Source organism: Protomyctophum parallelum, assembly GCF_964188405.1.
Source record: "Protomyctophum parallelum genome assembly, chromosome: 12".
NCBI classification, from domain to species: domain Eukaryota; kingdom Metazoa; phylum Chordata; class Actinopteri; order Myctophiformes; family Myctophidae; genus Protomyctophum; species Protomyctophum parallelum.
The window spans coordinates 19799865-19825734 of record NC_139712.1 but is presented as its reverse complement, the minus strand read 5'-3'; the positions used below and the strand labels follow the sequence as shown (position 1 = coordinate 19825734).

The 25870-nt window shown below is 44.3% G+C and overlaps 1 protein-coding gene across 1 annotated transcript in view; it reads right to left on the bottom strand.

Moving 5' to 3' along the window:
- The window catches only part of mtmr6 (myotubularin related protein 6), a 28980-nt gene extending 3498 nt beyond the window's left edge, over window positions 1–25482 (bottom strand). The window contains exons 1-12 of the mRNA XM_083777841.1: window positions 25271–25482; window positions 16922–17044; window positions 12870–13032; window positions 11294–11451; window positions 10698–10826; window positions 8898–9032; window positions 7265–7397; window positions 6326–6435; window positions 4284–4409; window positions 1899–1948; window positions 836–929; window positions 17–123 (exon numbers count right to left, since the gene is read on the bottom strand). Of these exons, the coding sequence (XP_083633967.1) occupies window positions 17–123; window positions 836–929; window positions 1899–1948; window positions 4284–4409; window positions 6326–6435; window positions 7265–7397; window positions 8898–9032; window positions 10698–10826; window positions 11294–11451; window positions 12870–13032; window positions 16922–17044; window positions 25271–25294 (1352 nt within the window). The 5' untranslated portion in view covers window positions 25295–25482. The remainder of the gene's footprint in view (window positions 1–16; window positions 124–835; window positions 930–1898; window positions 1949–4283; window positions 4410–6325; window positions 6436–7264; window positions 7398–8897; window positions 9033–10697; window positions 10827–11293; window positions 11452–12869; window positions 13033–16921; window positions 17045–25270) is intronic.
- Window positions 25483–25870: the final 388 nt, after the last annotated feature.

Sequence of the window (25870 nt, the reverse complement as noted above, 5' to 3'; positions counted from 1 at the left end):
TGTGTTTTAGACTCACTGCAGCTCTTCTCTCTGTCTCTGGTTGTTCCCCAGGAAGTTGCCGTACTGGCAGGAATGTACGTGTTCATGTATTTGTAGCAGGAACCACTCGTTGAACTCGAATGCCTGAGCACGCACGCACGCACACACAGAAACGCAAGCGTGCACGTTGCGCACGCACGCACACACACACACACACACACACACACACACACACACACACACACACACACACACACACACACACACACACACACACACACACACACACACACACACACACACACACACACACACAGATATTTTACAGAAAATTCCTCGTCCTAATCCCAAAACTCTATCTTTTCCAAATTGTAACCCTAACCTTATACGGTGTTACAACCACCATTTATTTTTTGCGAGGATCAGGACATAATTGTCATCGCAATGTCTCTTTCTCAAAATCAAACTATGTGTGGGGCGTTATTTGGCTCTCAGTCACAGGTATAGTGGCCTCGGAAACCCAGACGTTTTTATTTCCAGGGAGGAAATAAAAGTCTGGGTCAGAGTCCACGTCGATACTTCAATTCGGAGTAGAGTAGCGCAAACGTTGATCACTCTCTGCTGATTTCTGATCGTCTGCACCTTTGTTAAATTGACACACACACACACACACACACACACACACACTCCTCTCTCTCTCTGTCACTCTAATTAATTAGTCTCATGTACAGCAGCTGCGCACAGTTTCTGCCGGCGGATCCTGCCGGGAGCTGCCTATGCCATAGAAAGCATAGGTGAGTTCCAGGCTACAGGTATAGTAATATAATATAATATAATATAATAGTAGCACACGCACCTGAGGGAACTGCTCGGTGAGCTGCCAGACACACTCTAGGAACTGTGTGAACACAGGAGAAACCTCCTTAGGGTCCCCGTCCAGCTGGTCACACCTGGCAATTAAAGAGGAAAGGGTGAGACCCATTCTGACCTGAGATCAGATTCAAAAAATGTCTTCTTCATCCTGACAGTTTCATTATTAACCCATTCTGACCTGAGATCAGATTCTAAAAATGTCTTCTTCATCCTGACAGTTTCATTATTAACCCATTCTGACCTGAGATCAGATTCTAAAAATGTCTTCTACATCCTGACAGTTTTCTGAAAAAGCTATGTTTTATAGATCTGCTATTTTTCAATAGCTACAAAAAGGGGTTCCCGCCCCAAAATGGGTTAACCACTGAAACCCCTGAATGTCAGTGGCTCTCCACCCTTTCAGCTCGAGACCCAACGGAGAACTGAAACTAGTCCATTTCTAATTTATGGACTTCTTAATTTGTATTCAGTTATTGGTACATTATTTAGAAACAAAATGTATTTGTTTTTAATTTGGGTCAGCGACCCAAGAATCGATCACGATTTGGGGAAACATTGCTCTATACGGGAGGCGTACTATCATCCGACAGAGCATTGCTCCGAAGGAGCAATGCTCCGAGGTGCGCTGCGGGTCGGGAGAGGGTTGCGGTTAGGTTTAGGTGTCTGCCCCGGGGGAGGTTAGGGTTAGGGTGAGGGAGGAGGTAGGTTGTCGTTCGGACCAATGCTCCGTCGGATGAAAGGCATGCACTCGCTCTATACAGGTGGTTCGAAAACAGTTTCATGTCAAGGACCCCCAGATTGTTGTGTAATTGGCCAGAAACCATCTGAAAATAGGTTGCGTCAGCTTGTAGGTCTGCCATTTATTTTAAATCTAAGAACCACTGACATAGAAACATAGCTTTTTCAGAAAACTGTCAGGATGTAGAAGACATTTTTAGAATCTGATCTCAGGTCAACATGGGTTAAAAGATTACAAATCATAATCATGTGCTGCTCAGTGATGGACTAATGGAATGTGTAATAATAATGAAGCCTCCGTCTCTCACCTGTCGGCAAACTTGTGGCCAAAGGAGATCCAGTCTTTCTCTATCAGCACCTGGTAGAGAGATTACATCCATCACTTAAGCCATCCGTACATATGAACCACTTAAACGCTCATAAGAACCTTCCCCAGAATGCAGATGCTGGTTATAACTGGTGTGTTTTCTTGAGACGAATATCAGAGGGAATTTCATAGTCACTTTAAATGACAATCACGGACCGGGTTTCATTTTTTATGTGCTTTCCGCAGCTGTCTAGTGCATGGGGTTCTCAACCCAAATTATTTTGGGGGGTCCCCAAATTATATTAAAAAAAAAAAAAAAACTGAATGGCTGGAAAATGGAAATTAAGAGTGTACATAGCATGCATGCACTTTCCTTAATGAATACATCCATGGTTACAGTATTAATTTATGATATATTTTCTCTATTATTAAGGTTATTTTTGCAGTCAGTTTGTATTGGTGGTGGGGAGGGGGGCGGGGGTCGCGAGACATGGCCAAAGCATTTCCGGGGGTCCCCAGCCAAAAAGGTCGAGAACCCCTGGTCTAGTGGGATGATGGTGACAGGCTGACAGATAGTGATAGCCTACTACTTTCTACTGTCTAGTGGGGTGATGGTGACAGGCTGACAGATAGTGATAGCCTACTACTTTCTACTGTCTAGTGGGGTGATGGTGACAGGCTGACAGCTATAGTGATAGCCTACTACTTTCTACTGTCTAGTGGGGTGATGGTGACAGGCTGACAGATAGTGATAGCCTACTACTTTCTACTGTCTAGTGGGGTGATGGTGACAGGCTGACAGCTATAGTGATAGCCTACTACTTTCTACTGTCTAGTGGGGTGTTGGTGACAGGCTGACAGCTAGTGATAGCCTACTACTTTCTACTGTCTAGTGGGGTGTTGGTGACAGGCTGACAGCTAGTGATAGCCTACTACTTTCTACTGTCTAGTGGGGTGTTGGTGACAGGCTGACAGCTAGTGATAGCCTACTACTTTCTACTGTCTAGTGGGGTGATGGTGACAGGCTATAGTGATAGCCTACTACTTTCTACTGTCTAGTGGGGTGATGGTGACAGGCTGACAGCTATAGTGATAGCCTACTACTTTCTACTGTCTAGTGGGGTGTTGGTGACAGGCTGACAGCTAGTGATAGCCTACTACTTTCTACTGTCTAGTGGGGTGTTGGTGACAGGCTGACAGCTAGTGATAGCCTACTACTTTCTACTGTCTAGTGGGGTGTTGGTGACAGGCTGACAGCTAGTGATAGCCTACTACTTTCTACTGTCTAGTGGGGTGATGGTGACAGGCTATAGTGATAGCCTACTACTTTCTACTGTCTAGTGGGGTGATGGTGACAGGCTGACAGCTATAGTGATAGCCTACTACTTTCTACTGTCTAGTGGGGTGTTGGTGACAGGCTGACGGCTATAGTGATAGCCTACTACTTTCTACTGTCTAGTGGGGTGTTGGTGACAGGCTGACGGCTATAGTGATAGCCTACTACTTTCTATTGTCTAGTGGGGTGTTGGTGACAGGCTGACGGCTATAGTGATAGCCTACTACTTTCTATTGTCTAGTGGGGTGTTGGTGACAGGCTGACAGCTATAGTGATAGCCTACTACTTTCTACTGTCTAGTGGGGTGTTGGTGACAGGCTGACAGCTATAGTGATAGCCTACTACTTTCTACTGTCTAGTGGGGTGTTGGTGACAGGCTGACGGCTATAGTGATAGCCTACTACTTTCTACTGTCTAGTGGGGTGTTGGTGACAGGCTGACGGCTATAGTGATAGCCTACTACTTTTGGATCCACAAAACGCAGCAAAACAAAATGCACCAGTGTGCAACCACATTTAGTGGTTAAACTCAAACTGAATTGGTCTTGGTCTGATATGTACTTTGTACACAAATTAATCTAATCTATTATTTTAGGATTTGTTACATTTCATTTTAATTGACTAAAATCAATTAACAGCTGACCTAAAGCCTTTTTTCTTTTCTTTTTTTTTACAAATGAATACATACTGTAATGTTACTAACGTGTGTAGAATGTTATCCATTGGCAGATTCAAATGCCAGTTTGAATCTGTGTGTGTGTGTGTGTGTGTGTGTGTGTGTATGTGTATGTGTATGTGTATGTGTATGTGTATGTGTGTGTATGTGTCTCAATACAAAGACTGTTAATTTAACTGTGAGTGGACGACCCAATTAAGCATTACAGTTGTCTACAACAGGGTCCACCATGTTCAATTCATCAAAACATTTAGAGACGTACAAATAGACACTTCTATATAGTTAAAGAGCAGAACAGGAATTCATCATAGCGTGTGTGTGTGTGTGTGTGTGTGTGTGTGTGTGTGTGTGTGTGTGTGCGTGCGTGCGTGCTACCATTAAACCCTTGATAGTGCGGTAGTAAGGGTCCATCAACAAGGCCCCCAGAGAGCAGACTTGTGCTGTTCTGTCCCATCCGTCTGAGCAGTGGACCAGCACACTGGCCCCTTCCACCGTCACGGCCTGCAGGGGACAAGGACACATGGTTATATTTTTATACTTTTTCTATAATATTTATCTAATGTAATCCTGGGCGCTACACTCCCTCTGCCAACCTGGGTGGGGGGAGGGGGGGGCAGCGGACTGACATCATGCTTCCTTCTATGCATGAGGAGTCCAAGCTGCTTCTTTTCACCTGACAGAGGGGAGAGAGTTTTCCCGGGCCGGACGTATAGGCGCGTGGAAGGAACACGTTATTCCGAACCAGTTCCTTTTCCCCTCCATCAGGCGCCCCCCGGGCTGGCCAGGGGGAGGTAGTTTTAGAGACCGGGATTACTGTGCATGTTTTACCCTATAGGGGACACGGGGAGAACATGCAAACTCCACACAGAAAGGCCCTTTCGCCAACCCTCGCCTCGGGTATGGGCACTGATGACGCGGAGGAGAGAACACGCCCCCACAGTGCCCACAATGGGAATCGAACCCAGGACCTTCTAGCTGTGAGGTGACAGCACTAGTACACTAGTACACTAGTGCACTAGTACACTAGTGCACCACCGTGCCCCCACAAGGACACATTATTAACCACTTTTTTTCTTATTTTTTTTCTTTTTATCCCGCAATTTTGTAACCCATTTTTCACCCCTGTGTCAATTATCTAATGTGATCCTGGGCTCTATACACCCTCCGCCAACCTAGTCCCCATATATGAGGGACATGGGGAGAGCAACGGACTTGAACTCATGCTTCCTTCATGCCTGAGTGTCCAAGTTGCTCCTTTACACCTGACAGTATTAACCACTTCTTATACACGTCCACTGTCGCTGTGTCACAGCATGCAGGGGACGAGGACACAAGTCAAAAAGACACATTAAACCACTTAAAACCAGTGGTGGAAGAAGTACTCAGATTTTCTTGGATTATAAAGCTTTTTTTGTGTGTGAATTAACTGTACAATACAATAGAACTTATACAATTGGGGTGGTTGTAGGGGTGATTGTGTTTGGACTCCCTGATCTTCCAACGAGACACACAATCCCGTTTCTGACTCGGCAACCGAAGGTCACAGTCCAGTTTCTCCCCTGAGCAAGCAGGCTCTATTACTGTAGCTCTGCATGTGGTAAAAATGTCAGCACTTGTACAGAGACCCTGGTTCAAATACGGGGTAGAACAGGGAAGTTACATAGTGCAGCTTTAAGTAAAAGTAACAATACTACACTGACTACAGTACAAAAATACCCCAAATATCCAAGTGGCTACATGGCTTAAATGGTTAATGTATGTTTTGTAATATTAATAATAACAAAGTTAATCATATTAAAATCAATGGCGTATAAACTCAGAGGCAGCCGCTCTTATTCATAATAATTGCGAGTGCATTGTGAAAAATGTGTGGCTTGCAAGAGTCAAATACTTCTCGAGCAGACAGTCATTCATTGGAAGTGAGTGCATGTGCTGGTGGAGGGGTGAACAGAAGCAGACAGTCATTCATTCATTCATTGGAAGTGAGTGCATGTGCTGGTTGAGGGGTGAACAGAAGCAGACATTCATTCATTCATTCATTGGAAGTGATTGCATGTGCTGGTGGAGGGGTGAACAGAAGCAAACAGTCATTCATTCATTAATTGGAAGTGAGTGCATGTGCTGGTTGAGGGGTGAACAGAAGCAGACATTCATTAATTCATTCATTGGAAGTGAGTGCATGTGCTGGTGGAGGGGTGAACAGAAGCAGACAGTCATTCATTCATTCATTGGAAGTGAGTGCATGTGCTGGTGGAGGGGTGAACAGAAGCAGACAGTCATTCATTAATTCATTGGAAGTGAGTGCATGTGCTGGTGGAGGGGTGAACAGAAGCAGACAGTCATTCATTCATTCATTGGAAGTGAGTGCATGTGCTGGTGGAGGGGTGAACAGAAGCAGGGGGGCCGTGGACTCGCACCTTGGTGAGAAAGATGGCCGCGTCCACAACGGCCTTGATATGTCTGAGCCAACCGCTGCTCTCCAGACCCATCAGATAGTCACTCATGGAGAGCGTACGGACGCCCACCACTGAGAGAGAGAGAGAGAGAGAGAGAGGAGACGTAGAAAAGATAGTGAGACTCCTGAGCAAATTACAGACATTTGCCAGAGGGCAATTATGTACAGACTCAAATTCAAACAGACTCAGACATTCATACACACGCCGGCAATTTTGCCCTTATGCCACTGATCGCCCTGTGTTTATGGTCATTGGTCATTGGTAATTAACAATGAAAAGAGACTTTTACTTTGTGAAATATAAGCGTTATATATGGGGTGCATACTTAGTTTAGACTAGTCATTGGTTAGACATGGGTTAAGGTTATACCAGGTTTAGGTGTGCTGCCCCGTGGGAGGTTAGGTTTAGGGTGAGGGTTTGAGATAGGTTGTAGTTGTAGGACTAATGACTGGTCTAACCAATAACTAGTCTCGTCCCGGTGGATCATCAGTTTCCATCTGTTCTTCTGACTGCTCTCTGCGTCTTCCTCTCTCACTCCAGCCAGTCTTCTCTCACCGTATCCTATATAAGCCTTATCTTTGGCCTTTCTTTACTCTAACCTGGCAGTTCCATCTTCAGCGTCCTCCTGCCAATGTAGGCAGCCCTCATCTCTCCTCTGCACATGTTCAAACCATCTCAACCTCGACCTCTAGTTGCTTCATCCCCAAACCGTATGACCTGGGCTGATCCTGTAATGTAGTCACTTCTGAAGTTGCCCTGCCCCTTGTCATATGTACAATATACAAATATTTAAAAGTGTGTGTGTGTGTGTGTGTGTGTGTGTGTGTGTGTGTGTGTGTGTGTGTGTGTGTGCGTGCGTGTGCGTCTCAGTGTGATCAGAGCGCACGTATAGCCTCCCACCTTCCAGTAACTTCTGCAGACTGGCTCTCATGACGTGGATGTTCTCGATTCCCACAAACTGGAAGCGGATGTTGGAGTAGTTGTCCTCGTTCTCGTAGCCTTTCCCCGCGGCCCGGTTCGCCATCGCGTTCAACTGGAGGGAGGAGAGGGTGGAGAAGATTGAGGGGATCCGTCAGACAGGATGCTGTTTCATAGCGTGTGCATGATATAGGGCTGTGAGTCTTTGGGTGTCACCCCCGATTCGATTCCGATTCTTGGGGTCACGATTCGATTCAAAATCGACTCTCAATCCAAAAACGATAAAAAAAAAATCTAAATGCAATTCAATACATAGGATTTCATCTACTCCAGCCAACTGAATTGACTAATACTACAGTAACTTGAAAATGACATGATGTTTACTGTAATTAGGGTGAGCTTACATTTCATATCGCAAACACCATATAGTGAAAACTCCTGTAACTGTAACCAGAAAAAAATATATATAAAAAGAAAATCGATTTGATTTTTGGAAATTATGAATCGATTTTGAATCGTTCATAACGGGAATCACAATTCTAATTCGACAATTTGACATCCCTAGTGCATAATGCACTATGCACTGTAAACTCAGGACTGAGATAAATAAACTAACTAACTAACTCACTCACTCACTTGAACTCCTACGCAATGCAACGCTGGGAGGTAGAAGACCCTCCGCTGCGCGTCGGGTCTGCCTACACCCCCAGCCAGTGTAAAATAGCCGGTAACCTGAGACCTCTCGTGGCTTATTGCTTAAATCTATCGCGCATTGCCAAGGTTTTATCGCACGCAACCCTTATTTTGAAGAGACAAATATCCGTGACCAACCGTTACAGTGACAAAATGTGTGTGGTGTTTTGACCGGTTGTTTTTCTCTCGGTCGGTGATGGAAAGACCCGACCACCAGTATCACAGCGCCTGCTTTTCACCAGATACGACGACATTCATTGCGCCGATTTGGAGATACAGGCCATTGAAAGCAGCACACAGAGTGCAAGTGGACGCTTGCGCATCTTCAAAATGGCCGCGGCCACTGTCCCACTTTGACTGTTATGCTAACGAGCGGCAGCTAAAATGATTCGATCGGATCAAAACATGGACCACCGCCCGTTCGCCTGCTATCGCCTCTTATCGCCAGTAGTCGCCGGGTCCCGTTGACGAATAATGCACGTCCGAAAAATTCGTCTGGCTGTCGCCCGCTGTTAAAACGTACTGTCTGAGTTACATTCCCATGAGGGTCCATTTGGGTTCCTCACTTTCATTTAGCCGGGGGAACCCAAGGGGCCAGCTAGGCACTCCAATGTTGAAGCGCTGGGCCCTAGTGGTAAGAGGAAGGACTGCAGGCGGACCCGTGGATTCTTGACGAGGAAACCCTGTGCAACCGAGCGCTCAATGTTAAAGCCCAGCTGCACTTTCACATTTGGGCACCAAAATTTGGTGCTTCAAAACGCCACTGAGCAACTTCCACTGACATGAATAGCGGAGGGGGCGGAGCTTCGCGCCAATTCAGTCTCTATCCTTTTAATACTCTATGGGGGAACCCCCTTGGAACTCCCTCGGGGGGGGGGGGGGGGGGGGGGGGTCTCCACTGACGTAGAGAACAAAAGCTCACCTTGGGCCGGGTGTCCATGACGTAGACGAAGCGGCTGTTGTGATTGGCTCTGCTGATGGCCTGCAGCAGGCCCTCGTCCTCCAGACACCGCGCGCTGAACCCCGAGAGGGGCTGACTGCATCGGCACACCGCCGCCTAGTGGCGGGCGGGGGGAGCACAGGACACACCCGTCGTCAGTCACTCACACCACGGTCAGACAGAAACCTTGCATCTATTGCTATGTTTTTAAATCATGGAAATAGTCTAACCTGATAGAGGGAGTCTTGACTTTTATCATGGGACTGTGGTAAGGCAATCTTAACCCATTTTGACCTGAGATCAGATTCTAAAAATGTCTTCTACATCCTGACAGTTCTCTGAAAAAGCTATGTTTCTAGGTCAGTCGTTCTTCGATTTTTCAAAAATAGCAGATCTAAAAGCTTGTAGCGTGCCACTCGGTGGCACGCTATGAGCTTGTAGATTTGCTATTTTTCAATAGCTAAAGCATAAAAAGCTGCTGTGTCGCAAGACACAGCAGCTGCAGCGAATAGTGAACCTATAGGCTCAAAAATCATTGGGAAGAGACAGAAACAATTAAGTCGTATCTACAGGGACGTCAAGATAGCAAAATGACCTCCTCTCATCCACTCTGCAGGGAGCTCCAACTACTTCCCTCTGGTAGACGGTACAAAGTACCAAAAGATATCCGTAACATCTTCAATCAAATTCCTTCATTCCTAATGCCATTAAGGCGCCACTAAATTATAAAAAGGTCTCGCTAGATTAGTTTTTTAATGTATTTGCCACTGTTGTCCTGTATTTTTATTATTCAACAATTATTGTGTAAGTGTTGTTACTGTTGTTGTTGCCGTTTTTTTTTTACTGTTGTTGAGACCGAAGACAAATTTCCACACGTGGACAATAAATGAAACTAACTAACTAACTACAGTATTTTGCCGGGTGTGCCGGCAAAATACTTTTAAAAGTAGTAGTTCACCCAAATAAACGACAGAATTTCTATCAATCACACATACCATGATGAAGTATTGAATCCACAGAGATTTGTTTTGTCTCTCTTTGTTGATTACTGGGTTATCTGTGTCATTAGAAGTCTCTGGTCATCAAATGAGTGGCTCAGGAATGCGACGACAACAACAACAAATCTCCATGATGTGAATTAAATTGATTGAATTGATTGTCGGGGTGACAAATATATAAGTTGTACTTTACATTTTGGAATGTTCTTGAAACATATTAACAATACAAATCTTGTATGGGGTGTTCCTGGCACAACATATTTTCAGATGGGTGTCCGCGGCCAAATACATATTAACCCATTTTGGGCGGTAACCCCTTTTGGTGTTTCAAGCATTATGTCGTGCTTTAGCTATTGAAAAATAGCAGATCTACAAGCTCATAGCGTGCTGCCGAGTGGCGCGCTACGAGCTTGTAGGTCTGCTATTTTTGAAAAGTCGTGAAAATGTGGTGCAAATCTTTGAATATATATTTCAGAGCGAACATTTTGAACTAAAATATTGGCTTCTGGGGCGGTCCCTGGAATTACATATTATTTTGAGATGGGGGTCTGTGGTAACCTGACGCTGCCAGATCCAAGGTTAGGTCTGTGGCCCAATAGAAATAAATCTGGGGGTCCTTGACATGAAAAGGATTGAGCACCACTGCCATAGAAACATAGGTTTTTTCATAAATATTTTTTTTTTATCGACCTCAGTCCAAAATGGGGATGACATGGAAATGTTTGAGAATCACTGGAGGGCAACATAGAGTGTACTATAGGATGCATAACCCTTCATGACGTACCTTCTTCTCCTGGTAGAAGTACGTCAGGACTGGGAAACGTCCTTTGCTCCTGAACTTGGAGCTCCCCACGATGATGGGTTTACTGGCCGTGATGGGAACGTACAGGTTCCTGGGATACGTCTCGCACACCTTCAAAGCACGCACACACACCCACACACACACACACACCTGTGTTACTATATTTGAGGGGACAAAGATTTTAGGATGGAAATTGTAAAAAACATTTGTTGGGTTGGAGGAGGGGTAACTGTGGTAGCTATATTCACTTCTTATTATTATCTTGCCGGTCTGGGGAATCGAACCGGGAACCTTTCGGTTTACAAACTCAACACATGGACACACAAGGACAGCAACGTTAATCTTCACTGCCCTCTTGTGGAGCTGTACGGACTGACATCCACAATGTGTATTATAGCCTGGAATATAGCCTTTCCACAGGAGTATCTTTTTATATTTTTCCAAAAAGAATACAAACAGCCAATAGCATATTACAAAGTTATCCCCCTCACTGGTGAAAATTCCGGGAGGAAAAACGGGCAAGCACCGGGGTGAGTTGTTCAGTATTAAAAACTAGGCCTAGTGGAAAAAGGTATTACTTTGTAGTCTCGGTTGACGTCCGTGAGCTGCCATTGGTCACAGGGGACGCCCATCCTCTCAAACTCCGCCCCCAGGTCGATGAGCTGCCAGCCCTCCTCTCTCTGCTGGTCGTTCTGTTTGGGGTTGTAGGCGAAGGCGTACAGCTCCTCGTACACCCCTAGAGGGAGACACAGGACGCAGTCATTTAGGCCTGACTCGAATTTAAAAAAAAATGTCTTGTCTAAATCCTCCAGTCTCTGAAGTATACCCATGTTTCAGTGGTGCTCAATATTTCATATCAACGACCCCAAAAATGATATGTAATTGGCCTCCGACCCCCATCTGAAAATATGTTGTTCCAGGGACCCCTCGGAAGCAAAGATTTGAGTTAAAAACGTAATATTATATATATATATTCAAAATTTGCGACACATTTTCATGATTTTTCTAAAATATTTTTCAATAGCTAAATTATAACATAATGTTCAAAACGTCAAAAGGGGTTCCCGCCCAAAATGGGTTAAGCATGCTAAACGACGTTCACTTTATCTTGAATAATATAACCACACTCTTTTCAAGGATGTGTTTGGCTGCGGACCCCCCCCCCCCCCCCCCCCCCCACATCTGAAATGATTTAGTGCCATTGGGGACCCCCCACAAGAGCTGTGTATTTTTGCCACACATTTTATTTATGAATTTATTTATTTGAAAATAGCCGATGTACAGAGCACGCAGATCGGCTATCTTCACCATTTCTTACATTTTATGGTTTATTTTCTTTTTTTAAATCATATTTTTCTTTTGAAAATGTGTACTATTTTTCAAAAAGTATGAGAAGAACTACTGATTTAGAAGGCATTTGTAGAATCGGCCCCAGGTCTTAACCCATTTCGGGCGGGAACCCCTTTGAAAAATAGCAGATCTACAAGCTCATAGCGCGCCACCGAGTGGCATGCTACGAGCTTGTAGGGCTGCTATTTTTAAGTGGTGCAACCACTTCTACATCCAGCTTGCAATGTCCGTGTAGCTGTGTACGTGTTTGTTTGTGATGTGTGTACCTGTGAGAGCACGAGTGGTGTGCGCATGCGTGAAATTGGAACGAGAGAAGTATGTGACATGGCTGCCACCTGCTGGACGCAAACGATACAGAGAATAAATTGGAACGATACAGAGAATAAATTGGAACGATACAGAGAATAAATTGGAACGATACAGAGAAGAAATTGGAACGATACAAATTGGAACGATACAGAGAACCAATAGACGGGAGTTGCACCACTTGGTTCACACTGGTGTGATTTTTTTTAATCGACTGACATAGAAACATAGCTTTTTCAGAAAACCGTCAGGATGTAGAAGACATTTTTAGAATCTGATCTCAGGTCAGAATGGGTTAAATCAATGTCAACAAAAAATAAAAAGTATAACACATAAACACACACGCACACGCGCACACACACACACACACACACACACACACACACACACACACACACACACACACACACACACACACACACACACACACACACACACACACACACACACACACACACACACACACACACACACACACACACACACACACACACGTACCGGGCCGTAGCAGGCGCAGCAGGGAGCTGTAGATGTCGTGGCAGTCCCGCTCCCGTTGCACCACGAAGTGGACCACCCGGAAGTTACGACACTGGATGAGCAGCGGACAGCCCGCCGTGGTCAGGGACTGCTTCTCCACGGACGCTATGTGGTGGTGCAAGATCTGCAGAGAGAGAGAGAGAGAGAGAGAGAGAGAGAGAGAGAGAGAGAGAGAGTGTTGATTTCGTCGGCTAAAACTAAAATAATGTTCGTCGACTACCTTTTTTCACTGACGGAAACTAAATAGAAAGGAAATGAAAACTAAGCTATGATGACTAAAACTAAGACTAGATATATCGACAATGTCGTCAAGAAATAAAAAATCACACCCTTTCCAATCTACTTTGAAAAATCGTGAAAATGTGGCACAAATCTTTTAATGTATTCTTTCAGAGCGAGCGTTTTAACTCAAATCTTTGCTTCTGGGGGTCACTGGAACAACATATTTTCAGATGGGGGTTGGCGGCCAATGTCATATATATTTGTGGTCCTTGACATGAATATGTTTGAGAACGACTGACATAGAAACATGTTTTTTTCAGAAAATTGTCAGGATTTAGAAGACATTTAAAAAATGTCGACGTCAGGTCTAAATGGGTTAACAGTCGAAACACGTTGGCATTTTAAACTTGAATAAAGTGTATTAGGTTCAGATCACAGTACATTATATCAGGATCACTTCTGCTCAGACAGAACCTCAACAAACAATACCAAAACAAGCAAGACAATACAGAAGTGAAATACACACAAAATAAAAACATTTAAAAGGTACAGACTGAGCCCAACACTACACAACAGAGTATTCATCCTGGAAGTATCAAACCTTTACAAAGCCTTGATAGAGTGTCGCGTATGACATTCGTAAGCTTTTCTACACGGTTTGGTACCAGTCTGATAATGAAGGTTGGAGCTCTAGCAACCCAAACCTTGAGAATGCTCTTTCTCGCAATATACAAAAGTATTCCGAAAGTTGCCTCTTTCTCCTAATAAATGTTATTATTGTAACTGAACGAGCAGAAATGTGCATAGAGTGGATGTAGAAAGGGTAGACAAAAATAAGCATATTAAGCATTTAGCTTATTATTATTTTTGGTCGTAATAAAATCATGTAATACTACTAATGCATTACATTTATTGTTGCCTTTTTTGTTTATTACAGACAAGGACGAAGGCTCTACGTCCTGACAGGAGCCAGTGAGGATACAACAACAGCGACAACAACACAGGAGAAATGGACGTGGCGGGGGATTAATGAATTATCGCCATACGAAAAGAAAAGAAAACGGTTCGAGACAAGGGTCCAGAAAGATCTGTTCAACGTTTAGTACACGGCGCCGTTATTGAGAGAGCAGCGGGTGCTTGTATGAGAGAAGGACAATGCATCACATGAGCATAATAATACAGTAACCCTGCAGGAGAAACATCATAAACATGCACATTCCTTCATCGGCATGAGTAATGATTAGCAGAACATCCTGATGCACATGCACACGCACACACGTACACACACACACACACACACACACACACACACACACACACACACACACAAAATGCTGATCCCACCAGCTGCTGAGTCAGTCTCTATAGTCTATACAGCTGGGTAGATCGCGACCACATGACATGCCCCTGAAATATATCATCTATATCACTTCAATTAAGGTGACTTGATTGACATCAAAAAGGGCCTGTCGGCTGCCTCAAACCCACAATGCAATAAGTTGTTTTCCAAGAGTGTTGCATCACAAACATCAGTAGACTTATAGGGCCCATTCATACTCCTATTTTAGAGCCGAATAAAAGTCGGTTCGGCGCTGTAGAGCCTACAATGTGACGTCATTTGAGGTTTGGGGGGGTGCTAAAGTCGGCTCTTCGGTGCTACTGAAAATTTCTGACGAGCCGAAATCATTCCGGCACTACAGCGGTAAAATAGGAGTATGAATCGGCCCTTACAAAGAAAACCTGCCAATTCCATTTCTCCTGTGTATTTCCTGTTCCATTTCCTGTGTCTTATGTAACCATTTCCAGCAAAGGGATAATGATTATTTCGGGTCAGTAGATCTTGTTGAGCCGGTCATTTTGAAAGTAGCTCTCATGTAAAAAAAAAAGTGTGTGCACCCCATGGTCTATACAGTATATATATTCAATATTTTATGCACCAGAACCAACAACATACTGAGAAACGCATAGACTATAATTCTGAATGGTCTTCTGCACGTGCACACGCATGCACGGCACGCATGCACACACACACAAACCAAGCCATATAGCCAGGTCCTAGACTAGTGCAGAGCCCTGCACACTAAACAGGCCTAGAACAACACATGAAAGCCTTTGCTCAGCACATAAAATAGGAAGGAAGGAAGGTCAAAGGCAAGAGGCCCGGGCTGTCTGTGGTGTTTTAACACATGCTAGAAAGTATTCCACACAAACAACTAGAAGCATTCACAGAGCTTGTAAAAAAGAAATCCTTGAAAACCTGAAACTAAAGGAGTTTTCACTCTGAAATAAAATGAAACAATGGTTGTGGGACATGAACAACAGGCATTATATCCCCATTATTCTAAGCGGTTCTCTAAGCATACGTTTACAATGCCAAAGCAAAAAGTGGAACAATACAATCAAAACAAAAATGTATGTATCATTGAAAGTCAGAATCTTCAATAAATCAATTTCTATGTTACGTGATCAACTCGATGCAGGAATATATATTCTTGACTTTCGGGGATGTCAGGATGTAGATGTAGATGCATTTATATATTTTTTATCCCACGATTTTTGTAACCCATTTTTCACCCCTGTGTCAATCATCTAATGTGATCCTGGGCTCTACACACCCTCCGCCAACCTGGGGAGAGCAACGGACTTAACTCATGCTTCCTTCATGCCTGAGTGTCCAAGTTGCTCCTTTACACCTGACAGGGGGGAGTTTCCCTGGTTGGACGTAGCGCGTGGAAGGAACACATTATTCCAACCAGTTCCTTTCCCCTCCATCAGGCGCCCCGGCTGGCCAGGGGGAGGCAGTTTAGAGACCAGGATTACTGCATGTTTTTGTGAGGGTACCTACCCTAGGGGACACGGGGAGAACATGCAAACTCCACACAGAAAGGCCCTTTCGCCAACCCCGCCTTCGGGTATGGGCACTGATGACGCGGAGGAGGAAACACGCCGCCAGCACCCACAGCGCCCCGAGCGGGAATCGAACCCAGGACCTTCTAGCTGTGAGGCGACAGCACTATCAACTGTGCCACCGTGCCCCCACATTTATTTATTTTTTTATCATTTTTAGAATCTGATCTCAGGTCAGAATGGGTTATATTCCCTGCTGGCATTCCTTCAGCCTGTCCATCCATCCATGATGCCATCAGGCTGCCATCAAATCTACGTTCGGTTACCGCGGCAACGTGACGCGTCGCTGGATGCAATATTGTTGACCCAGTTCCCACACAGATTCTGAAAACAGTAGCTCAGCCCCGTCTCAGGACGGGACAGACAAAACAGACGCCGACGACAGTCCAATGGTTTAGGGTGTGTACCGCACAGGCTCCAATTACAGATGCACGTTATTGACAATTTGGCCCAATATCTTGATTACCGATTCATTGATACAGATATTAGCCATACGAGTTTCCTAGTAGGGTTTCCCTTACACCTGTTAAGTGTGATTCTGGGATGACTTCGTATTAGTTTATTATTATTTGTTAGGCCTACTACGATTAATTTTTTTTCTGAAAAACCTCATGTTTCTATATCAGTGGTTCTCAAAATTTTATATCAAGGACCCCAAAAAATTATATGAAATATGCCGCCGACCCCCCATCTGAAAATATGTTGTTCCAGGCACCCTCCAGAAAAGCTGGTCATGTTTGCATGATTGGAATGGTAACAGCTGAAATAAAAGAGCTTCATCAGTATCCCAATATTAACCTGAGGGCCGCATTAAGTGAAGATGGGGGGCCGCATGTGGCCCCCGGGCCACCAGTTGCCCATGTATGGTAAAAGAGGACACTCACCCATATCTCCTGGGAGCCGGCTGTGGAGCTGCTCTCCACGAAGATGAGGTGCGTGGCGGTCAGATACAGCGTTCCACTGGTCGACTTGTTGCCGAAGCGATCCAGCAGACGCACCTGCTCCACCTGCAAGACCAGACGAGCCACATGGATTAAACCCACACTGCAGTCACCATTGTTGCACCGACCACAATGTCTGGTGGTGCAACCTAGACGTTGTTAAGAAGACCCATTTAGACCTGAGGATGATTCTACAAATGCCTTCTAAATGCTGACAGTTGTCTGGAAAACCTCTTGTTTCTATGTCAGTGGTTCTCAAACAGTTTCATGTCAAGGACCCCCAAAAATATATGTAATTGGCCCGCCGACCCCCATCGGAAAATATGCTGTTCCAGGGACCTCCCCAGAAGCAAAGATTTGAGTTCAATACGTTCGATCTGAAAGAATATATTCAAACATTTGAGCCACATTTTCACGATTTTTCAAAAATAGCAGACCTACAAGCTCGTAGCGCGCCACTCGGTGGCGCACTATGAGCTTGTAGATCTGCTATTTTTCCAATACATAAAGCACAACATACTGTAATACTTAAAACGCCAACAGGGGTTCCCGCCCAAAATGGGTTATACTTGTGAATCCGGCAGCTACCTCTGTTGTCTCATTAGTTGCTGTTAGTGAATGTAGCAACATAATTATTTAAAAAGATGTCATCGAATTTGCCTTTGAATGTGTAACTGCTTCAGAAATATACAGAGAATGTGAAATGTGAAAGATAAAACCACCCCCCCCCCCCCCCCCCCCCCCACACACACACACACACACACACCAGTGCCACCACGCACAAGCACGCCACACATCTGTTATTTGCCTATCAGCAAATCAATGACTATAGTAAGTATTGTCGCAACTGCCAGTTAAAATGCATAGTTTATGGCATTCCACTCCTCTCTCACCCTCAAACTATGCAAGCATAATTAACGTTTTTGTTTAAATCAGATAGCAAAGCAGATGTACTGTATACTGTAGATAGTGGACAGATCTTGCTTGCTTGTCACCTTCTTAAAGACCCATTCTGAGACAAATATTGACTCAGTTAGTACACACAAATATTGACTCAGTTAGTAGTCTTCACTACTACTAAGGGGGAAAGTTATGGGTCATTGGCTATATAACAAGCAGTTGTACAACCTTTAGAGTTGCACTCCATGTGTTCAGTGTTCATACAACACAATCATCCTGTTTACATCTTGATCTAAATATCTGTGACAATGCTGCATCCGTCACTAGCAAGCATCATGGCTTTCAGACATTGCCGTGGTCAGAAAACAGTCAACTTGACACATCACAACAACACTATGCAGCTGCTGAGCAGGATCGGGGGCCCACCTGAAGATCTTTACGGCCCTCCCATACTAAGTTAAGTGGCCACAGATGGCTGGGCATTTTCTGAGCACGTTCATTTGATGCTCAAGTTAAATCCAATTTAATTCAATGTCCAGTGATCAATCATCCACTGTCTTAAGGCTCATACATACTACGCGGTGTAGTTTTTAAAGGGTTGGAAAACTACACCATTACGTCAGTCGCGGAGATGATCAGCTATCACCGCGGACTCAGACCCATCTCTCTGTTTTTACTATCAGACAAGTCTTTTCACTCCGGAGCTATCACCCCGTTCACTGATTGGTCTAGAAGTTGGGTAAACCACAGGGAGGCGGGGTCAATCCTTAAGACCATCACCGCGAGTATGATGGCCTCAACTCTTATCACCGTTTTAGGTGATAAGCTATCACCTAAAACGGTGATAACCTATCACCAAAAACTGGAGTATGTATGAGCCTTCAGTGTCTGCTCTCACTGAGCTGACATGACGGGAACGCTCCGTCCTGTCCGACCTCGGTCTCTCAGCGACAAACCCGACCAGCAACGGGCAACGTGTCAAGACCTGGCACCAACACACACTACTACAGGAACAGGAAGTGACTGCCTGCCATGAGTCACACTGAAAGAGAGAGGAGAGTGAGATAGGGAGAGTGAGAAAGAGAGTGAGTGAACTACAGAGGGAAAGAAAAGTAAACATAGCGAACAAACAAGTGAGTGAGGGGGGGGGGGGGGGGGGGGGGGGCGGGGGAGAGAGAGAGAGAGAGAGAGAGAGAGAGAGAGAGAGAGAGAGAGAATATGTCTGCTTTTAGTACCTAGCTTCTCTTCTTCTCTTCGACTGTCTAGGTCAGGGGTTTTCAACCGGTGGTCCGCGGACCACTGATGGTCCGCAGAGGTATTGCAGGTGGTCCCTGGCCATGCATTAAAGGGACACTTCACCCTTTTTGCAAAAAAATATATATTAATGACGTTTAGAAGCTTTAGAACACTTTCCTGGGGGTATTTATGTATGTAATATGTGGTTTTAGATATTTTAGATTGTAGCAGTGAGCCTGTTGTCTCTAGCCTCGATACCCAGGCTTTCATTTCGTCTGCGCGAAAGATGAAAGCCTGGAAAAAGCCGTGGGCTGAACCAGTCTAAAAGTGGGAGTCAACCCTTCCGGGTGGGCGTCGCTCTAAATGATGTGACGTAGCGCTGCACTAGGGGGGAGAGGAGGGGCCGGGGGTGACGGACAGATCGATGAGATCCAATCAGGGTGCGCGCATTTCTGAGGCGCGACCCGCCCCTCTAGACCAGAAATGTCTCTGCTTAGGTCAGGCTAGTTGTCTCTGATGTCATGGACACTGGGCTCACTTCCTTCCTGGACTACATGTTGTCTCAGTAAGACAGCTCTCCCCCTATCCACAAGGAGGAGCAGTGCACCAAAGAATTATGGGAATTGTAGTCCAGGAAGGTAGTGAGACCAGTGTCCATGACATCAGAGACAACAGGCTCACTGCTACAATCTAAAATATCTAAAACCACATATTACACACATAAATACCCCCAGGAAAGTGATCTAAAGCTTCTAAACGTCATTAACATATATTTTTTTGCAAAAAGGGTGAAGTGTCCCTTTAAGAAAATGCATTTTTTACTTTTAATAACTTACAGCCAGGAGTTCTTACTGTATGGTGTGTGTGATATGAAATGTGAGCTAATACCATAATCACAGTAATCCTTAATCATATTCCATCATATTCAAACAAAATCACTGTATTTTATTAGATATTATATTGATATTATAGCTATTTTCTCCAGCTCCCTGTGGTGCATTAACCCCCCACCACTATTGTGTGGGGTGGGTCTATGATGGACCCGCCACGCACAATAGTGGTGGTCCCCAGGTTGCTCTTAGTCAGGATGGTGGTCCCTGGGTCAATAGTGGTGGTCCCCAGGTTGCTCTTAGTCAGGATGGTGGTCCCTGGGTCAATAGCGGTGGTCCCCAGGTTGCTCTTAGTCAGGATGGTGGTCCCCAGGTTGCTCTTAGTCAGGATGGTGGTCCCTGGGTCAATAGTGGTGGTCCCCAGGTTGCTCTTAGTCAGGATGGTGGTCCCTGGGTCAATAGTGGTGGTCCCCAGGTTGCTCTTAGTCAGGATGGTGGTCCCTGGGTCAATAGTGGTGGTCCCCAGGTTGCTCTTAGTCAGGATGGTGGTCCCTGGGTCAATAGTGGTGGTCCCCAGGTTGCTCTTAGTCAGGATGGTGGTCCCTGGGTCAATAGCGGTGGTCCCCAGGTTGCTCTTAGTCAGGATGGTGGTCCCTGGGTCAATAGTGGTGGTCCCCAGGTTGCTCTTAGTCAGGATGGTGGTCCCCAGGTTGCTCTTAGTCAGGATGGTGGTCCCTGGGTCAATAGTGGTGGTCCCCAGGTTGCTCTTAGTCAGGATGGTGGTCCCTGGGTCAATAGTGGTGGTCCCCAGGTTGCTCTTAGTCAGGATGGTGGTCCCTGGGTCAATAGTGGTGGTCCCCAGGTTGCTCTTAGTCAGGATGGTGGTCCCTGGGTCAATAGCGGTGGTCCCCAGGTTGTTCTTAGTCAGGATGGTGGTCCCTGGGTCAATAGTGGTGGTCCCCAGGTTGCTCTTAGTCAGGATGGTGGTCCCTGGGTCAATAGTGGTGGTCCCCAGGTTGCTCTTAGTCAGGATGGTGGTCCCCAGGTTGCTCTTAGTCAGGATGGTGGTCCCTGGGTCAATAGTGGTGGTCCCCAGGTTGCTCTTAGTCAGGATGGTGGTCCCTGGGTCAATAGTGGTGGTCCCCAGGTTGCTCTTAGTCAGGATGGTGGTCCCTGGGTCAAAATCAGTTGAAACCCCCTGGTCTAGGTGAAGCAATAAGGGAGCTAGGAAACAGTGTGCAGACTACTTCTCCTTCTCCTGTACGTATCCTTTTAGCACCTGAAAGTGTTTTTTTTAGAGATGTGCGTACTTTCCTTTGGATTCCGTTTCTAAAGATGTTATGGCCAGGCCCATTGTTGCCTATTCTAGTCCTGAAACAAAACAAAAATGAGGATACGAAAGGCCGACACCTCGCCGGAATGTAAAACTATAGGCGTCACAGCAAACTGAACAGTTAGTGCTGCCAGAATTGGCCAAAAATGATATTCGAATATTCCTTTTAAAACACCACATGTATTCGAACAATTTTCGAATGATTTCGAATGTCGAATGTACATGATTTTAATAATTAATTTTAAAATTTAATTTTTTCATATGATATGAATATTGCAGAATAATATGCTGTAAAACTTTATCTATATGGTCCGGTCCTGTATGGGCCGCGGTTGAGTCTTGCGAGATCAAATGAATGATTCATAATTATCTTAATAGCAACATTTTTGAATAATGTTTTAGTTTACGCATGGCACAGAGTCTCGCCAGAACTCACACAGCAATTGTATTGATATTTTTTAAATTTAAAATATTCGATTATTCTTTTATTTTTTACATTCAAATATTCATTCGAATATGGAATATTCGTTGCCATGATTCACCAGCCCTCTTTTGCTGTTTTGCTGTTGACTGTGTTTTCTTGTTTTATTTTATTATTTTACTTTGTACGGCACCTTGGAACGGTTGTTTTGAAAGGCGCTCTATAAATAACATTACCGTACCTTTAATACCTCTCTGACCCCGAAGGGAGGGTTAGGCAAAAAGGCAACAACTAACTATTACAATAATACACACGTCACAAGCGTCTCCCCTGTCAGAGCATTGAGAGCATCCTCCAAGCTAATAAGGTATCTGCCTCGCTTTCGGGTTCTTGGAAACGCCCCCCCAGCCACTGCGTTAGTTTTACTGAGGTTAGGTTTAGGTATACTTTACTGAGGTTAGGTTTAGGTATAGTTTTACTGAGGTTAAGGTTAGGGTTAGGGTTAGGTTTAGGTATAGTTTTACTGAGGTTAAGGTTAGGGTTAGGTTTAGGTATAGTTTTACTGAGGTTAAGGTTAAGGGTAGGGTTAGGTTTAGGTATAGTTTTACAGGAACCATATCAGCATCCTCCAAGCTGTTCCCACGTCACTTATATGACACAGTAACGTAACGTCTGCACGTTACTGTGTCGTAACAAGCATTGACGCTAAAGGGTCGCCCACCGCGTCAGGTAAAACTACCTTTTTCTTTTCACTGACGAAAACTAAATGGAAACCAAATGAAAACTAAGCTATGACGACGACTAAAACTAAGACTAAATATATTGACAATTTCGTCAACAAATAAAAACTTGACTAAAATGTTAGAAAGGGACTAGTGGACAAGAGATCCAGTATAAGTCATTTTGCACTTGGTTACATGCTGAAAATAGCAGATCTACAAGCTGTTGTGACTGTGAGCATGTAGATTGGCTATTTTCATCATAAATTACGATGGCTTCAAGGCCCGACAAAATACATTTTAGCCGACTAAATCAACTGCAGATTTAGTCTACTAAAATCTTATGATATTTAGTCGACTAAAACTGGACTAAACATTCATGGTCATGGTCCAAAGACCATGACCAGACCTAACTAAAATAGAAATTTGCTGCCAAAAACAACACTTCTTTGGGGCAAGTGTTTGTTTTCAGGTTGCCCGACAGGGGAAGTGCCCAATTTCAGAGGGGACGGGAAACATGTCTCTAATACCGGTAACACAACACAAGTTATCTGTCTATACTCTTAAAAAAAGATTGGCATAAAAATTGAGGTATGACTTTTTTGTTTTTCCGCACAGCCCCAGAAAGTAAATAAATAAGTGTTAAATCGAACGGCTTACTTTCCGGGCAAGTGCACCGGGCATGACCTTTGGGGAAGTAGAACATGACCTGTACTTGACCGACGGGCAAGTGCCACTGAGAGACTTCAGTAGTACTTCTGTGACTGATGAATCGGGCCACGCTATAGTTTAAGTAGCACAAACAGAAGGCCTCCCCTCGGTTTTAACACATTAACCCATTTAGACCTGAGCTCGATTCTACAAATGTCTTTTCTAAATCCTGACAGTTTTCTGAAACACCTCATGTTTCTATGTCAGTGGTGCTCAACCTATTTCATGTCAAGGAGCCCTAGAATCATCATGTATTTGGCATCCAACCCCCATCTCAAAATACGTTGTTCCAGGGACCCCCCCCCCCCCCCAGAAGCAAAGATTTGAGCTAAAAACATTTGCTCTGAAAGAATATATATTCCAAATTTGAGCCAACATTTTTGAAAAAATCGTGAAAATGTGTTCCAAATCTTTGAATATATATTCTTTCTTGAGCGAACATTTTTTAACTCAAATCTTTGCTTCTGGGGGGATCCCTGCAGGGGGGGGGGGGGGGGGGGGTTGGCGGCCAAAACAAATACATTTGGTTTTTCAGGAACCTGTAAAAAAAGACATTTGTAGAATCAGCCTCAGGCTTAATAATTGGTTTCAACAACACAACACACACACACACACACACACACACACACACACACACACACACACACACACACACACACACACACACACACACACACACACACAGTAAAATCCTTAGCTTTACGACATGTGAACTATAAGTTCAGAAGACCTGTACAGAATTAGGTCTGAAAGAGAAAACAACTTTACTAGACCCTATATACAGTACAGTATATACAGTACAGCATACGGTCACGGTCTGGTTTTGTGACCCGTCCCGTGGTCTGTTAATGGCATTACTCGGACCCATCAGACCACAACGACCATCAACGAGACGCGACAACTATAGTGACTCACTCAGATCGATCATGGGACGTCGAGAAAACAGAAACATTACAAGTATTAAGTATAGGCCTGCCCGTGTCCCAATGATTACAGGATCGCCTATATTAATCCTTGAGACAATCATAATTATTACAAGTTATTTCTGTTGAAAATGATTAATAAATGTTCATAATCGCCATAATCATTTCCACGTTAAAATAATTTCATATTTTCAAACATTCTCCAAAATAGTGGAATTAGCCGATCTACAAGCCCAAATTAGTTGCATTTTGAGCTTGTAGATTGGCTATTTTAATTATGAATATTTGTTTAAGTATAAAGTTTCTTAGTGTATACAGTAAGATATTTGTCATATCTCCCCTGTACAACTTCACAGCCTAAAAGCCAAACGGAAATGTTTGCAATGACAAAAACACAATTAAATAAATCGTTAATCACAATAGTTAGTGTGAATCAGAACAGTGATGACAATAATGGGGCGACAATAATGGGGCGACTGTGGCTCAGGAGGTAGAGCAGGTCGTCCAATGATCCATGGGTCGGCGGTTCGAATCCCGGCTCCTCCTGTCTACATGTCGAAGTGTCCTTGGGCAAGACTCTAAACCCCAAATTGCTCCCGATGTGCTGGTTGGTACCTTGCATGGCTTCCGCCGCAATCGGTGTATGAATGGGTGAATGTAATGCACAATCTATGTAAAGCGCCTTGGATAAAGGCGCTATATAAATGCACCATTTACCATTTACCATTTAATTAATAATGTCATAATCGTGACAGCCATATGGGGGGGTCGTGGCTGTCCACACCTGCTGTCACCACCAGCCTCTGTACCACACACACACACACACACACACACACACACACACACACGAGGGCTCAGACTTCCAGGGGGTCCCCGCCCCAGCAAAATGAGTTCATCCAAATCAATGTATAATTACGTAATAGGCCCTAACAACTATGTCAGGTGTCTGAAAATAGCAGAGCTAGAGATCTGCTATTTACAGAGAACCTTCAAATGAAATGGGGCAGATTTCTTATATTCCATTTGAACAATAATAATAATAATAATAATAATAATAATAATACAAATCCTGTATTGGTGGAGAGGGTGGTCCCTTTTCACACCTGGATCTGTGGTCAAAATGTTTGCGAAGCAGTGTTGTAAACAATTTGTTACCATCTTACATACAGGCCGATGGTTTAATTTGCTTTATATAGTTTAAACCCTAGCTGTGGCTTACCTTCGGCGTTCGGATGTGTTCCATTTCTACCGACTAGAGAGACAGCTGTCAGTTGATGCAACGGTGCTATAGGCGTTTCTCCTGGATATAACTGTACCATTTGGGGGTGATATGAGACCTTAGTCAACTTTAACACAGGGATGGGTATTCTCTTTTACTTTGTTATCGGCGGCATATGATATGTGCTGCTACTGTTTATTGTCAATTTCTCTTTCCTCCATATCCGCGTCAAGTCAGCAAAAAAAAACACCAGTACAGTCTGTCTGGTCCTTGGTTTTTCAAAGTAAAATGAATGCTTCTTATTTTGAGAAAGGGGGTGTTTATTCAGGGCATAATTATTCAAAATGCACAATTGTCACAGGACATATCAATGGAAATACAACGAAAGCACGAACATAGATAGCTAGATAGATAGACCTGTCTTTGTCCTAAATGTGTTTAATATAATTTAATTTAATTTGGAAGAAACGGATGTGCTGCTATGCAACGTGTTGGTGAATTTGACTCTACTTCAGGAAACGGGCTGCTTCCTTTCACGGAGCTTCCTGCTTGTTCGCTGTGCACTACAAACACCTCGCTGGGGACGATGGGCAATGTAGT